Source organism: Herpailurus yagouaroundi, unplaced genomic scaffold (genome assembly GCF_014898765.1).
Source record: "Herpailurus yagouaroundi ecotype Mexico unplaced genomic scaffold, PumYag 100, whole genome shotgun sequence".
Taxonomy (NCBI): Eukaryota; Metazoa; Chordata; class Mammalia; order Carnivora; family Felidae; genus Herpailurus; species Herpailurus yagouaroundi.
The window spans coordinates 7,840,651-7,858,229 of record NW_024412391.1 but is presented as its reverse complement, the minus strand read 5'-3'; the positions used below and the strand labels follow the sequence as shown (position 1 = coordinate 7,858,229).

General features: G+C 39.5%; 1 protein-coding gene across 1 annotated transcript in view; it reads right to left on the bottom strand.

Moving 5' to 3' along the window:
- Positions 1 to 17,579, bottom strand: part of KDM7A (lysine demethylase 7A) — a gene marked incomplete at its 5' end in the record, with an annotated part of 47,335 nt that overhangs the window by 12,841 nt on the left and 16,915 nt on the right. The window contains 7 exons of the mRNA XM_040473068.1: positions 119 to 216; positions 1,438 to 1,592; positions 1,806 to 1,930; positions 3,430 to 3,639; positions 10,865 to 10,954; positions 13,260 to 13,351; positions 16,716 to 16,822. Of these exons, the coding sequence (XP_040329002.1) occupies positions 119 to 216; positions 1,438 to 1,592; positions 1,806 to 1,930; positions 3,430 to 3,639; positions 10,865 to 10,954; positions 13,260 to 13,351; positions 16,716 to 16,822 (877 nt within the window). The remainder of the gene's footprint in view (positions 1 to 118; positions 217 to 1,437; positions 1,593 to 1,805; positions 1,931 to 3,429; positions 3,640 to 10,864; positions 10,955 to 13,259; positions 13,352 to 16,715; positions 16,823 to 17,579) is intronic.

The following is a 17,579-nucleotide window of genomic DNA, read 5'->3' as shown; positions in this document are numbered from 1 at the left end:
CAAAGGTCATGGAGACAGGCTTTGGGAAAAGCTGTCATTTACTTTCCTCGTAGGTGAAGGAAAGTAGGTGTTCATCTTTCCATCAAAGATTGCAGTAGTCACAGGGGTTTGGGCATACCAGTGCAGTGCAGTCAGGTCCAGAGTCTTCTGAATCAGAAATATCAGAATATTCTGATGATCGATTCCTGAGTTCTGATTTCACACTTGTAAAAAACCCTACAAAGGAAAAGGAAGAGGGAAAAAGGAAAGTCAGTGGAAGCTTATGAGCAAGGTGGTACCTGACGTTGGTCCAGCCTCCAGGTCTATCTCGACTGCCCCGCTCTCCCCTTTTCCACTGCTTTCATCTTGTTCATTTCTTTCTTCCCCCAGAGACTTTCTCCCTAATTGACCATGATACAGACTGAACTGTACTCTTAAAACGTTTGTGGCATTTACTGAACATGATGATATAGTCCTCATTTGCGTGGAAATTTTGTATTTCTTTCCAGAAAAAAACCTCCGACGCTAAAATTAGCTACAAGATGCTTTTCACTTTCCCTTTTGCATTCTTTCACTCAACAAAAAACAGAAAGATAACTCTCCTAAACCGAAAAAGCATTCACGTGGATAGCGAATTCAAGAAGTGTGAAAACCAGGCTTTGCCACTGCCCTTCTCTCCCACGTGGCATCACCACATAACAACTGTCTGCTAATCCCACCGATGAGCTGCCTTCCCCCTGGCGTGTGAACACATGCACAGCCACACCAAATTTACTTGGAATTAGCAGGAACTGACGTATCCAAAACGGACTTGATGTTAATTTTTCTTGTCATTATCAAAATACTTAACTACTTTTTAAAATAGAAGCGTACACAGAGGCTCTGAAAAATGCTAAGAAATGAAGACTTCATTCAAACAAGAACGATCTCAAGAAGGAGGAAGTGTTACTATTTGTCATGCTGACAATAACCAAGCAGAGGTCGTCCTGTCAACAGGCAATCAAATAAAACAATATATGGATTACTAACAGCTTCAGACCAGCCAACTGTACTGCCTCCTAATTCTGAAAACCATATACATGTTAGCTAAAATTATTTATGAGGCTGTTATTAAACTGGTGACTATTTTATTATTTGGAGTAGAGGCCCATAAAACGCACAGGCTTTCATGTGACTCTTGCTAAAAACTGCCACTAGACAAAGGTGTCACTGACCAGCACGTATCCTTGTCACTAAAAATGCCTTCCCTGTGCATTACACCTCACTTGGCATCCGCACCCACATTTCCCCGATGGACAAACTACTCGGAAACACTTCAGATTTCTCAAAAGAGTACTAGGGACACGACAATTTTCAATCCTGCCACGAATTTAAGAATCTTAAAGTTAGCAAGATACTTTACACATTATCACATTGGTAATAAGCAGACCTTTAAAGCGACCATTAAAACAAACATACTGTTAAGTGGTTTTTGAGATTCTTCATTCTCCACCCCCTCTATTCCTGAACTCTCTTCCATCTTCATTTTGGCCTTTTTTGTCCTTCTCTTGTCCTCTTCATTTTCACTATCTGCTGTATAAAGACTTGGATCTGCAAAGGGCTGTCTCTCATCCCTGTACATGGAGGGAAAAGTGACCAAGTCACAAAACAGTGCAATGATGCAGCCAAATAGTATACCCTCTCCCCTAATTTACAGTCGGAGTGGAAAACCGAGATGCTTTCCCTGTATTTGAGTCAGACGTGCAATAATATGGACTAGGGATTAAATGAACACAGGGAATCCACCGAAAACTCATCTGTATGACACTGTGATCTACTTTACATACTTAATTATCCTTCCATTTGTCAGCAATAATCGTAGATCATTATCTTTTGCTCTCCATTCAGGTACCGTGGAAGATGGCTGGAGATGTTTGTTAAATTTTCCATTCAGTTTAGAGCTCAAGATGTCCTTAAAGTATAAAAACAGAATTGAACTTAGCATCTGCCCTCAAAGGTGCCTGCCTGACAAAAGAAATGCAGTATACTGCTACCTTCCTCCATGGCCCTGAATCCCAGGCTGTGCTAGGCAGCCCCCTAGGCCAGGGGATACACAACGCGTGGCACTAAAGCTATGTGGTTCCTAAAACCAAAGCATAAATATGGTTTATCTTTCTGTAGGGCCATTGACAATAAAACACATTCTATAAAGCAGAATGTAAAATTTACATAAAGTGAATTTAAAGACATTTCACTCTTGCGGAAAGCTGAAAAGCTAGAAAAGCAGTGCCTTAATGTATTTTAATTCTCATTTCCTTGCTTCTTCCTGCGAAGCACTAGTCCCTCCCGGTCATCCTATCCGTGACCTAATCTCTAGTCTTCCCAAGAGGCACCATCAGCAACTCACAGACCACCACCCTGCCATCACGAGGGACAAAGGCCACTGTGTGACATAAAAGAACAACAGTAGCTGGTTTTTAATAGAGAGTATTTCCTTTTGGTGGTGATTTTTTTCTTTAGTAATAAATAGAACCTTTCATAATAAGCTACGTCTTTTCCAGAGGGCTATCGGTTAAAAAGGTTTAGAACAACAAAAGCTTAAAATAGTATCAATACAATTACATAAAAATGTAAAATATTTGTTACAATTCCTACGGAACTTCTTTAAATATTTTAAGTCAGAAGTACTTCTTTCTTATTCATTTTAAATTATTCCCATCCTTTACTTAGGATGTAAATTGATGGGTGGTCTGCATCTCATCACAAACTCATTACCATGTTTTACAAAGGTCCGCCCTCTCCCCTTTGTCCATTGTGCCAGCATTTCTCTGACAGTTTCTCTGGGTTTATTCTGACCGTCTTCCTGTCCAACAGGCCCCCATGCTGGGGCCGCTGAGTCAGGGATAGGCTTTCTGCAATTGCTTTTCCCTCTGTTTCCTCAAATCTTTGTATCCACCTGACTTCTTCCAGTGTTTGTCAGCTCAAATGCCACCCCACCTGAGAGGCCCTCTGACGGCCCCAGCTAAAGTAGCCAGCCACGCACCAGGCCCTTTATTCTCTTGCTCTCCTGTTCTGGCTTCCTTTATAATACTTGTTATCTGAAATTACAACATTTTAGTATATGCCTCATGTTCCATCCTTCCAACTTGAGCTAGGATGGAAGCCACACAATAGCAGAGACTTAAGTTTCGCTCACTCCAGCATCTTTTTCAGAGCCTAGAAGAGCACAGGGCATTTGGTAAACAATAAACATGTCCGTAGATAAATGAGATCTATTCATCCTACTTCTACACCGATGCCTACAAAGCTGAATGAAGCCTGTTCCGTCATAAGCATCAGTACTGTTGACCCCTACAACGCTAAGCAAAGATTAGAAAACAAGAATGGCCACACTCTTCTTTTTATGACCCTTCTAAAGAACTTGCAGGAACAGCCAAGTCTCTTTCTGTAACAATGAAACATAATACTTGCCTCTTCCCACGGACACATCTCTAACCTTCTGAGGACCTCCCTTGTATGGAGCTCTAGGATGTCTAGATTAGAAGGAGTTCGGACATTATGATCTCGAAGTTTCCTCATCTTTCGTCGGGAATGATATGGGGAAGTTGCTTCATTTGAGGATCGTGAAACTGGACACACAGTAGGAATTCCCTGAGATTTAACTGGTTTGCCATTTTCCTCCTTTAAGAATGAAATTCAGAGTGTTTTTATGACAAGGCCACCATATATACCTGACTAAACAGTCAGCCACAAAAACATTTTAGAAAACAAAAACCATTCAGTTCGATCATGTAAAAAACAAAGACCAAATCACAACACTCCTAAGACTCAACATAAGCTTTGCTGAGACCATTATTCCCCTCACTCCCCCATGTAATATACTGTGAACGTATTTCTTTGATTTCAAATACCATTTTGAAAGCTGGGTTGTGTTCCACTGTATAGATATAGCATAATTTATTGACCTAATACCCACTGGTAGTTATTACAGGCTGCTTCCAGTTCTTTCCTATGATAAGCATTTTTTCACACATACATATTTGCATAAATCAGCAACTGTTTTTTAAACCAAAGTCACCCATCTATGTAGTTTTAACAATTAACTCTATAAAACGTATCATGAAAAGCAGTTGTCTCCTCTTCCCCATCCCTGATTCCCATCCTCTTGAGGTAACCACTTGCAAGTTTCTTTTTATTGTAGTGACATCCACGTGATTTTGCACCACATATATGGTAATATATACGTAACTTACCATTTTTACATTTTTAAGCGTACAGTTCGTGGCAGTAAGTACAGTCACATTGTGATGCAACCATCACCACCATCCACCTCCAGAACCTCTTAATCTTCCCAAACTTAAACTCTGTACCCATCAAATACAGTAACTCCCCATTCCTCCTCAGCACCAGCCCCTGGCAATCACCATTCTACTTTCTCAATGAATTTGACTGTTCTCGGAACTTCATGTAAGTGGAACCACACAACAGTAGTATCTTTGTGACTGGCTTATTTCACTGAACACGGTATCTTGAAGGTTCATCCACAGTGTGGCATGTGTCAGAATTCCCTTCTTTCTCAAGGCTGAGTAATAGTCCCCGGTGTGTATGTGATGTCTATACCACTCTTTGTTCACCCATCCATCCATGATGGACAGCAGGGCTGCTTCCACCTTTGGGCTGTGTAAATGATGCTACTATGAATGTGCATGAAAACCCTGCTTTCAATCCTTTGGGACATATACCCAGCACTTCCAACTCTTGTAGCTGTTTTGGTGCTGGTGGTGTTGTTTGTTCAGTTATTTGCCCACAAATTTCTAATCACGTTATTTCTTGATTTTTCAAGAAACACTTTTCAAGAAACACTTTTCAAAAAGAAACACTTTTCAAGAAAAGAAACACTTTTCAAAAAAGAAACACTTTTTTTAAAGTGTTATTTCTTGATTTTTCAGCTTTAGATATTACTGAATTCCTACTACGCAAGATGAAGTTTTAATCCTTGTACACTTTTCCTAAATGTACACATATTTCCTCTTCCTTCAGTAAACTGGACTCAGTGAAAATTACGTGACTGAGGGCCACGACTTACTACATTTCCTTTCTTTTACATCCTTTGACTCTCCCTTGAATTTATATTTGTCTCACCCTCTGCTTTGTCTTCTATGTACTTATCACTAACTGATCTCAAAATTCTCCACTGGAAGAATATTCAAACACATTAGGTAATCTATCAATTTTATATTTTTCTTTAGTGACATGCCTCCTGGACAGGAACACCAGCTAAAGTACAAGATGCTCAGCTAAATGTGAATTTCAGATTAACAACAAATATAGAGCCCTTCATTCTCCTGATCCATCCTTGGCTGGTTGCTCATCAAAAACCCTTCCTGACCTGCCACTTAAAACTGCAACCCCCACCCACTTAAAACTGCATTCCACCACTTAAAATTGCAACCCCCACCACCATCTCTGGCTGTCACTCTCTATCTTTTCCCCTTCTTTATTTTTCTTCATAGCACTTGTTAATTCCGGATACATTAAAGTATTTATGGCTAGCCTCTTCCTACTCAGCTCCATATGGGCACGGCCTCTGTTTTCTTCAGTGTTCTATACCCATCTTAGATGGACACAGCACACAGTAGGTATTCTGTTTGTTGGAAGAATTCCGGAGCTCCTTCTTTTGTTGGTGTTATTTACTTCCTCTCTTTTGGAACAGCACCTAAGAGTTTCCTGAGAAGGGGTACATGGGAGGCAAACCTTTTGAAATCCTGCCTCTTTGTCATCTTTATTTTAAAGTATGGCTGGCTGAATACAGACTTTTGTAGGCTGACATCGCTCCCATCACCCTCTTCCCCCAGAATGTTAAAAGACTTTGCTTCACTGTCTTCTAGTTCTACAGTGTCACTGTTGAGCAGTCTGATATTATTCTGATTCCTAATGCGTTATTTCCTAACGCTTTTTAGAATCTACTCCGTTACATGTATTCTAAAATGTGACCACTATGGGCCTTGGCATAGGTCTTTTCTCACCTAGTGTACTCAGCATTCTGTAGGGTCTCAATCTAGGAACTTGTGTCCTTGAATTCTAAAACATTTTCTTGGATTACTCCTCTGATAATCTCCTTATTTTCTACGTTATCTCTTTCTGGACTTTCTATTATTTTGATGGTGACTATGTAAAATGACCTTCTAATTGTTCTGTCCTTTTTGGCCTTTTTAAATTTAATTTTATTTTTTAACTTTATGGCAGATTTTTCCCAACTTTATCTTCCAGTGATTTTGCTAAATATTATTTCTATTATATTTCTAATTTCCAAGAACCCCTTTCCTTTCTTCTTTAAATATTCTTTGTTATAGCCACCTGTTCTTTTCTCATGGAAGCAATATTTATTTACTCTCTTCTCTCGAAGATATCAATTATATTTGGGTTTGGGCCTAAAGATTTGTTTGTTTATTGGTTGTTGTTTCCTTCAAATACTTTTTTTTTCTTTTTCTCTTTTATTTTTTGTCTTTGCCTTCAAAACTCTTCTTGGTTCTCCATGCATTTTAAAAGAGAAAGCATTTATTTCTTTATTTTAAAAAAAAATGTCTTTTAAATGTTTATTTTTGAAGGAGAGAGAGAGAGAGAGGGAGACACAGAATCTGAAGCAGGCTCCAGGCCCTGAGCTGTCAGCACAGAGCCTGACGTGGGGCTTGAACTCATGGACCGCGAGATCATGACCTGAGTCGAAGTCGGACGCCCAACTGAGCCACCCATACACCCCAAAAGAGAAAGCATAATTAAAAAGCTAATTGGTTTCAAGAAATTGTGGCAAGAGAACTAGATAAATATGTAGGGGGAAAATAATGCCTTAATTTACCTTATGCTATACATGAAAATTCAAGATTGCCCATGTACCCAAATGTAAAAGCTTCCAGGAAAAAAGAAAGTACCTTCAAATCTTGGGGTGGACAAAGATTTCTTAGAGTGGACGCAAAAAAAATATTATAAAAGAAAACAAATTTATAAATTGGACTTCTTCAAAATTAAAAATTTCTGCTCATAAAAAGACACTATTAAGAGAATGAAAAGATAAGCCACAGGCTGTGGGTAAATATTCACTATATTCATCATATATGAACACAGGCATGCCAAAGGACAAAGAACTTGTGTCTAAGAGTGGCGCCTGGGGGGCTCAGTCGGTTAAGCCTCCGACTCTTGATTTCAGCCCAGGTCATGGTCCCAGGCCATGGAATCAAGCCCCACATCAGGTTCCACGTTGAGCCTGGAGCCTGCTTGGAATTCTCTCTCTTCCTCTCTCTGCCCTTCCCCCAAATAAATAAATTTTATTTATAATAAATAAACATTTTTTAAAAAGAACTTGTGTCCTCTCAAAATAAATAAACATTAAAAAAAAAAGAATTTGTGTCCAAGATATATAATGAACTCCTACTAATCAATAATAAAAACAATATAATTTCTTAAATGGGCAAAAACTTCCAACAGATACTTCATAAGAAAAGATATATAAACAGCCATGTACAAGAAAAGCCGCTCAACATCATTAGTCGTCAGGAAAATGCAAATTAACACCACAATGAAACAGTATTTCATATCTCTGGGAAAGCAAAAATTAAAAAGACAGAAAACCCCAAATATATAGCAAGAATATGGAACTACAAGTCCTATACCTTAGTGGTGACAGTGGCACAACCACTTTGGAAAACGGTCTGACAGATTCTTATAAAGTGGAAATTCACTTACCATATGACTTGGTAACTCTACTCCCAGGTACTTACCCTCCCCCTCAAATGAAAACATATATTTACCACAAAAAGACATACAACGTTGTTTATAACAGTTTAATTCATACCGACCACATCCATATGTAACCCAAATATCCATCAACAGAAGAATGGAAAGCAAATCATGGTATATTCATTCAATGAAATACCACTCAGCAACCACAAAACAGCTACTGGCTGATGCAACAACACGGATGAATCTCAAAAGCATTAAGCTGAAAGAAGCCAGACACAAAAATAGTATGCACTACATGGTCGCCTTTATTTGAAATTCAAGAACAGGCAAACTAATTCATGATGAGAGCCACAGAGGTCTGAATGGTGGTGGCTTTTAATAGTCAGATTATATTGGGGAGAAAGGACTTTCTGGGATGACAAAAATGATTTCTGTATCTCAGTTGCAGTACTGGTTTACACAACTGCCTGTTTTTGTCAAAACTCGAACTGTACTTTTATGATCTGTGCATCTGACTGTATGTAAAAAGAAAAAAGCTAATTGGGAGCTCTGTGTAAGTAGGGCTTTGTCAACTGGTGGGTTTCATTGTAGGAAGCTGCCTGAGTTGTTCCATTCAGGAAGGTTTCAAACGGTCACTATCAGCGGATCTTCTTCCTGGCCTGGGAGGTATAGGCCAGGGTGCCAGCGTTTGGAGAGTCGGGTGGAAAAAGAATCATTCACTGTAGACTGTCACTTAATCCCCTTGTTTTCAGTATGTACCCACGTCCCTCAGCTGGGTTCAGTGTCCCCAAGTCCAGTCTCAAGTCCAACCTTGCAAACCACTAAATCCCTAGTTTTCTACATGTGTTAAGACAGGGATTTGGAGATTAATTCATTTCTTAAACAGACCTGTAATCAATCCTGTTCTCAATCCCACCTCCACTCTGATATTCAGAGGGTCCTAGCTCCCTAATTCCCGAGGTTTTGAAGGTTCTCCTGTACAAGTAAGACCTGCTTCTGGGCTTCACCCACTGCCCACAAAGATTTTGGCTCTCTCAAGCTTGTTAAATTGGTGATCACTTGTATACTTCTTTCCAGCTTCCAAAATCATGCTGGAGTTCATTTCTATTATTCTCCTTGTCTTCAGGAATATCGTTTTTATTCTTTTACTATCATTTTGGCTCCAAGAGGTGAGAGCAATAAGTAGGTATGGTCAACATACCAAGTTTAATTAGAATCCTCTTCTTTACTGGATTAAATGCAAGTGCTCAGCTAAGGGATATGCCACTTAGAAAGTGCAAGCTAATTTACACTTCCTGACCAGCAGGACAAGAATACAGAATTTTATCTTTGCCAATTAGATGAATGATCATTTGGAATCATAAATTATATGGCAAAATATGGCTGAATACTTTTTCACATACTGAGAATCTTTTTCATATTTTTATTGGATTGGCCATTTCTATTTCTTCTTTAGTGAGATACCTGTTTATTTTCTTGGCACATTTTTCTACAGTCATTTTGCTGCCTTCTATACTCTCAACCCTTCAATGTAAACAACAACAACAACAACAACAACAACAACAACAACAACAGCACTTTGCTGGCTATTTTTGCCCCATTAGATCCCATTAGATTCCAGATAGATCTCACCATTTTAAATTTGTAATATCAATTTGGAATTGACATATTTCAGAAATGACATTTATTCAATTGTTATTTCACCTCCCTTACTAAAGATTTATAGTTTTTTTTTCATATAGACCCACACCTTTCTTTCTTTAAAAATCTTTTAAATGTTTATTTAAAAGAGAGAGAGCGAGAACAAGCATGCACTTGAGTGGGGAAGGGGCACAGAGGCAGGGGACAGAGGATCTGAAGCAGGCTCTGCACTGACAGCAGAGAGCACAATGCAGGTCTCAAACTTGGGAACTATGACGTCATGACCTGAGCCAAAGTCAGATGCTCAACCAACTGACGCACCCAGGTGCCCCTAGACCCACATCTCCTTTCTTATTGAGTCTATTCTTAGTTTTGGTTATCACACATGAGATTTATGCATTTATGTATCTACACATATATTTAAGATTATATATGTGACTCTTGATTTCAAAATCTATCTCTATGCATAAATAAATAAAATCTTTTTATTGCAATTACCACCACTCTTTAAAAGCGGAAAATATTTTTCCACTGTATCGGAACACATTGAGAATTATATAAAATATTCTATCCGAGGATATTAAACACAGCATTTCATTGTTTCTTAGATGTATACCTCTTTCCATTCCCCAAACACAGCCTGAATCTAAGCTGTTAAATTACCACTTAGCCTCCATTCCTCCACTTAATTTCCTTTCACTTCGAGCAAGACACTAACAGAACCACCTTGTTGAAGAATTACTTTAATTAAAATCCCCTTTAATACCGAAAATAGTTTTCAATTAAACAATTAAAACAACTAATCTCAGGGGCACCTGGGTGGCTCAGTCGGTTGAGCATCTGACTTCGCTCAGGTCACGATCTCACGGTCCGTGAGTTCGAGCCCCGCGTCGGGCTCTGTGCTGACAGCTCAGAGCCTGGAGCCTGCTTCAGATTCTGTGTCTCCCTCTCTCTCTGCCCCTCCCCCCGTTCATGCTCTGTCTCTCTCTGTCTCAAAAATAAATAAATGTTTAAAAAAAAAAATTTTTAAAAACAACTAATCTCACATTTTATGGGCTTTTATCAAGGGGGGGTTTACCAACCCAAGTTGCTCTAATACTTCAGTCACGTGGGTCTCCTTGCCTTTCCCCACCAGTAGCATCCCTCTTTCCCAACGAGCCTGACCTGGCTCGACTCACCTGACATTTTGTCTCTTTCTCTAATTACTTAACACATACTCATCTCTGCATAGCAGAAAGGAATGGGATCTGAAATTTTTTTTATTTTGTATTTTTTTATTCTTGGAGTAAGCTGAAGAAATTCAAGTAACCTGGTAACCACTTCTTTATTTCTTCATTATGATATAATACTCTAAATTTCTCTGTAGAAGCTTGGAAGCCTGAGAACCTGAGACTCCTTCCAAGATACAGCTCATTCTATTTCATCTAAGAGTATAAGTGCTTTCCAATGTTTGTAATGTCACGGTAGCTGCGTTTGCTTCTCAAAGCAGACAGTAACCAAGCATTCAGTTGACAGTTTCTACTCTTACCTCTATTGCGCGAATTACTTTTGAAAGTTCTTTAATAAGATGTCCAGGTCTGACGTTGTCTGGGATCTCAAAGGCATGTTCAGATACAAGCTGGATTCGGATTAACAAAGATAAGACAACCAAAGTTATTTACACTTTAATAAGTGAAAACTAATTTACTAAACAAATTTTGGATTCTCTAAGCGAAATACTAATAAGCCAGGTCTCAGAGTTCACAGAGTTGGTATAATACTCTTTAAGGAGAGCCTTATTAGCATGAAATCCTCTTAGCTCAAGTTAAAGATGGACTATCTTACAGTGAGTTTTGCTTTACACTGAGAAGTAACCTTGTACTCTATCCCTCAAAGCCCACTGTAATTCTAACTACTACTATAATTAGTAAAGTTAAGTCTAGCATTTAATTCATAGTATATAAGGATTTGTAAGTAGGAACACAGGGACTAAAATAATCCTATTTCCTATGGGAGGTCTAATCTGAATAAGTTTTTGAAACTTCTTTTCTAATTTAATAGGAAAAAGATTGCATCAGTAGGACAGACGCATTGCTGAGAAACCCCATCTATCCAACTGCAGACTACTGCCATAATTTCTTATGTCTGTTTCTAAATCTTAACTGTTGTTAAGAACATTTTGATTCTTCAGATGCATTTGATAAACCAGTTTTTACTTTTGCTTTACATCTTCTCCTTGGTTTTAGCATAACTTGTTAAAACAAACTAGGAACAACAGTAACCGCAAGTGCTAACTATGTGCCAGGCAAGGTACTGCACTGTTAAGCGCTTGAGGGTGTTAACTCATTCATCCTTTCACCAACGCTATGACAGAGCTAGTACTATTCTCACTTTACATTTGAGGGAAAGAATGCACAGGGGTTCGCTAGTTTATTAGTAGCATAGCTGAGATTTGAATCCAAACATCTGACTCCGGAGTCCATGCTCCCGACCACTAGACTAAGCTGCCTCTCATCCTAGAGCAAGGTTAACAGGCGGTTAAACGCAAACATCATGCTTTTAAAAGAGCACTTCGAATGTGATGAATTAACAGGATTTATTATTAATGAATTTCACTGTACATCAAAATCACTTACAAAGTTTGTTAAAAACAGAGGTTCAGATCCCACCACCAATCTATTTAATCAGTATCTCTTAGGGAGGATCCAGGGAGTTTGTTTTTAGGGAGCTCTAAAGGTGATTCTGACAAATACGGGAGTTTGAGAAGAACTTATCTCAAGTCTTCAGCAGGAAACAAATTACACAGTTTTTGCCACATATCCTTTATTTTGTTATGATATGGTTGTACGGTTTTGTAATCTGTTTACACTTTTATGTGTCATCTAGACGATGACGTCTCTGACAGGGGAAGACACAACTTTCTCTTTCCTGAATGCTTCCACAGTGCCTTGCTCTAGAGGGTATATAGCGATGATAATACAGTGAAAAGAAGTGAAAAAAAAATATTGGAAGGGTAACCTATTAATTATTGTCTCCAGTATCTCTTAAGAGCAGAATTTTTATTTCAAGTAGGCATTCAAAAAATTAATATGGGAATGTATTTTCATCAGCTCACATATATGTCACTTATTAAAGAGTTGCATGTCAAGTTACAGAGGGGAATAAAGATGGCAAGTCCCTGTTCTTCAAAAGCTCATAAACCTAGTGAAGGGGATGTGAATATGTTACTTTACAGACATTACTTTGAAGTCCACTGGCATAAGAAAGATGCTACTAAGCATAAGGGTAGGACACACAGCTTCCAATTGGGGAGCTGGGATGACCTCTTGGAGGCAGCAGGACTCCAATGCAAACAGACCACATTTTAGTGAAAATGGAAGCTCCTGCTTGAACCTTGACCTCCCTTTTCCTTCATTTTTACAGAAGTCTAGCAGATGGATAAGAGTACTTTGCGATTACAGAGCCCCAGCTTTAGTCCAAGACCCTCCGGTATTCTTGGGCAAGTCATATACAACTCTTTAAACCTCAGCTTCTCCATATGTAAGACAGGGATAAGGAGAGCATCACAGCCTCACAGAGTTGCTCTGAGAGCTAAATGGGATTATGGATATAAAGACTAAGCACAGCGATTAGCACACGATATGAGTTCAAAGTTATTTATTATCGTTCTGTATCTACATGTTCTTTTCTTAGCATCTTAAATATATTTGAATTATTTTCTTTTCAGGCTAAAGATTAAAGAAGTACTTAGGTACTCTATCCTCATCAGCGTAAACACAAGCCAGGACATCTGTGCACCACGTATGATAAAACGCACGTCGTACTGAAAGCGTCCATTCCCTTGACCACGCCACTCAAAGTGCTGCCGCGGCAGCGTCGGGACTCGCGCTTTGGATCTTGCCATAGAAACAGTAGCCATCGTTTCCCCAAAGAAAACTACTTACTTCTTTCTTCATCCATAATTTTAAAGCAGCATGCAGTGCCTTCACTCCCTGTACCAGGTACGTTTGAGGCTGGAAACCGTCTTCTCTCAGCTCTGTGGGAAGGGAAGCGGAGCGGGGAAGGGAGTTACAACGGAGAAAAGGGCTAACTTCAGACGCTGAGCAACCACTGACTATCAGAGTGCGTAACTTCCAAGTTACCAGAGAGGAATAAAGTGAAACAAAAGGCAAGAAAGAAAAAGAAATGGAATTACATTTAAGCATAGTTGTACTAGGTGCTCCAGGCAAAAAGAAGCTCACACAGTGCTGAGGAAGAGACAAATCATGAAATAATGTCATATGGATCGACTCACGTGAACTCTAAAAACGGAAAACATTGTGCTATTTTATCACTTGTGACAGAGGTGATAAAACGAAGAAAAGGATTATCACAAAAGTCAGGACAGTGGTTCTCTCTAGAAGGGAAGGTGGGGGAGCGGTGGGAAAAATAACTGGACGTTTCAAACGTCTTGGCAAGGCTGTTTATGCTCTCCAGGTGAGCCTTGTAATTATTTAAACTGTTAAGCCCGTGCACTCTACACAGTGTGTGTTGTCTACACAGTCAGCTCTAGGCATGACATATTTCATGATTATAAAGGTAAACACACCACACACACATGCGCATACCTTTTCTGAGTCTTTAAACCAAACTAATTATCTAAAACTCACACAAAATGTATTCTATTTATGTATGATATGGTCTAAAATTTGGGTAAGGTGAACCAAAAGCAAAAGGTTTTACTTCTGTCCAGTGGCTAATTTAGTTACACAAGTCCAAAATTAGTTCATTGCTGTATTATTACTGACACTAAACACAATTAAGTTTCATACAATCTATCCTCATTTTACCCATCATATAAGCCTAATAACAGTCTGAGAGCTGGTAAGTAACAGGCCCCGATGGCAAGTTAAAAGGTCAGGGGTGAAAGAACATAATGTGGGGTGACAAGACCACCATTCCCGCTTCCAGGATTGAATGCCTAGGATGATGAGTAATTGGTACAACGGCCACTTGGCCCCAGCCTTAGTGGGATTTGATGGCCTCGCTCGTGTTGCCGGCTATCCTATCCCATACTGATCCTGTACTGGTGAAATAAAAATATTTAAAAACTTGAGCTACCAATATCCGTTTATAGTAAATCTTTTTAAGTCTTTAATGTACAGGGCCATGTTTTCAATCAGACCTCTGTATTTCTGAACTCTCAATGGCCTGAAACAAAGGCTAAATCAATATTCTAAGCAATTTGCTGTTTGTGGGTGCAAGAGGAACAGCAAGATTTTGTCTTTCAGATAAATTTTTTAATTTGTTCCAAAAAGTTGATTGATGAACCTGTCTTGGACATTAGGAAAAAATACCACTTGAGGCGCCTGGGTGACTCAAATGGTTAAGTGTCCTACTTTGGCTCAGGTCATGATCTTGCAGTCCGCAGGTTCGAGCCCCACACTGGGCTCTCTGCTGTCAGCATGGAGCCCGCTTCAGATCATCTGTCCCCCTCTCTCTCTCTGCCCCTCTGCTTGTGTGCTCTCTCTCAAAAGTAAATAAACATTAAAAAAAAAAAAAAAAAAGGAAAAGCATCACTCGAGGGCTGGGTGTATGTTAGTGAGAAAAGACGGAAAAAGACTGAACTTTCTGAGTACTGAATTGCCAATCTCTTATCTGGAGAATTCAGTAACAGGGTTTTATCTCCAAAAACCAAGGACATTTATAAACATTTTTATAAGTACTTGTAAGTGTTCCTATTTATGTAGGCTTCTACTACCCAGTACTTTACTGGAAACCACACACAGCAACTCTATGTATGGTCCACCGGGAGATTCCTGCAGTCCAGACATCAAGGCATGCTCACTGAAGATGAGGTGGGGCTCAGCCTCACCAAAACCTGAAAACACTCAATGAGTCAGGGATTTAGGATTAGGATGCGTTTCTGGAGACTGGTCTTGTGGAGAAAGCACCCATTCCTCTTCATCCATGGTCTCCTTCCTCCATCATATATATGACGGTATACCTGCACCACATTAAGACATCTACCTCCACTGCTGCAAATGTGGGAAGGAGCCCTACTGTTCTTTTTTTCCTTTCAAAGAGAGGGAGGTTGTGGGGTGTGTGTGTGTGTGTGTGTGTGTGTGTGTGTGTGTGTGTGTCTTGAGGAAAGAAACATAAATGAGTTTTATCATTTAATTCTGTGCATTCTATCCTGGGAAATTATTGTTTCTTTTCATTTTACCTTTTATTCTTGTGCAACTTTTAAATGGAGAAAGAAACAAATGTTTAGAACAGACTTTACCGTTTATGTTTTTATCTGTTTTTCTGAGAGTTAATTTTTTTTTAATGTTTATTTATTTTTGAGAGAAGGCAAGTCAGGGAGGAGCAGACAGAGACAGAGGATCTCGACAAGGGGCCTGAACTCACCAACCATGTGATCATGACCTGAGCTGAAGTCAGACACTTAACCCACTGAGCCACCCAGGCGCCCCCTTCTGAGAGTTAATTTAATAGCACAATTTACAAACTGACTAGAAAAGTCAGACAACACAAAAACCAGACAAACTGTATTGTCATGAGCACAAGTGAGAACATGGATAAAAGTAGACATGACAATCTGTGCCAAACTTGACTGCTCAAAGATTATTAAACCAAAGATAAAACACCAAAATATGAAATTCCACATTAAAAAAGTTGCTTCTAAGATTAAATTTTTTTTAACATCTATTTATTTTTGAGAGACAGAAAGAGACAGCACAAGCAGGGGAGGGGCAGAGAGAGAGGGAGACACAGAATCCTAAGCAGTTCCAAGCTCTGAGCTGTCAGCACAGAGCCTGACGCGGGGCTTGAACCCACAAACCGTGAGATCAGGACCTAAGCCCAAGTCGGAGGCTTAACTGACTGAGTCACCCAGGTGCCCGGTAGCTTCTAAGTTTAAATAAAAGAATTTCCCCTTCCCAAAAAACATTTTTTCAACAACAGACTCATAGCTTGACATTCAGCTGTTTTGTGCTAACAGGGACCTGAAACTGGCCAGCCTAATCGTCATTAAGGGCAATGAAACAGGTGCTACCTGATTCTTTCAGGACATAAAAAATTCACATTACAGTAACAGTCTCTTAGCTTAAACTCCATTTTTGTGAGGGAGGCCCTTTTACATGCCTGACAGTGTGTGCAGGCTACTAGAGTCCAAGGTGAAATGAACATTTTTCAGTATAACCTATGCTGTTCTGCTACAGCTCTTCATATATCTGATTTTTAAGGCCACGGACTAGAGACTCTGATTTGCTAAAAAGGTTCTTGGCAGGGAGAAATCGTGCATTTCAAAAGCCAAATAGGGGCAACAGTTACACCATAATAAAAAAGGGCCTTTCTCTCAGTGGCTTTCAGTGGAATTTACAAACATCATACATCATAATGTGAAGATTAGTAATTACCTTTCAAGGTTTCCAGCAAATTTTTGGCTACAAACCAACATATGGCTTCAAAGAAAGGGAATTTGAAAAGATCTGGTGTTTTTAGCCTTTTTTCCATCTCATAACACCTAAATAAAATTCGAAGAAATTTAGTATTAATATTAGCATTTCAAAGTTAAATGGAGACAACCAACTCAAGGAAAATAAAAGCAAGCAGGCCACAACACATAAGTCCTATCAAGTAGGGTGTATTACTAAGCACTGCTTCATTTGAGTAAGAATGAACTGTGATCTTATCCAGGTCTGACTGACCGTAACAAAAGTACACTGAAGAATAACACCGGTCTTCCAGAAGATCAGAACCTTGGAATTTGTATCCCAGTTTTGGTAGAAGGAATTTTATAAGGGTTCCACCGTAATAAGTAAAAAATAGTATGCTTAGAAGAGAGCTCCCTGTGTTGGACAACACTGCAACACCCACTCAGGGAGTTTTCTTCAGGCTCTACTAAGCATTCAGGTTCAAGGACACAATCGGCGCTGGTCAAGGTGAGAAGACAGGAACCACAGCTTGTCACAGTGTCAGTCTTCCGTGGGAGTCCTGGCAGCAGTCCATATAGCCAGGAGCCATCTTTCCCCCAGGGACAGTTCAGGTAAAGAAACAAGATTCACATCTGACAGGTGTGTAAGGTGCCCTGGCTTAGAGCTTCCTGATCCGTAAGAGCCAGTATTTCTGTAGTAACTCCAAGGACACATAGCTTCCAAGTTCCCCGTGGGTAGGCCAAATTACAAGAGTCACCACTTTCAGGAAAGCCCAAAGATATGGCTTCCTACTAGTTCTCCCAGTCGTGATGCAGTTACTCAATCAGAAATCATTTTACCATAAGC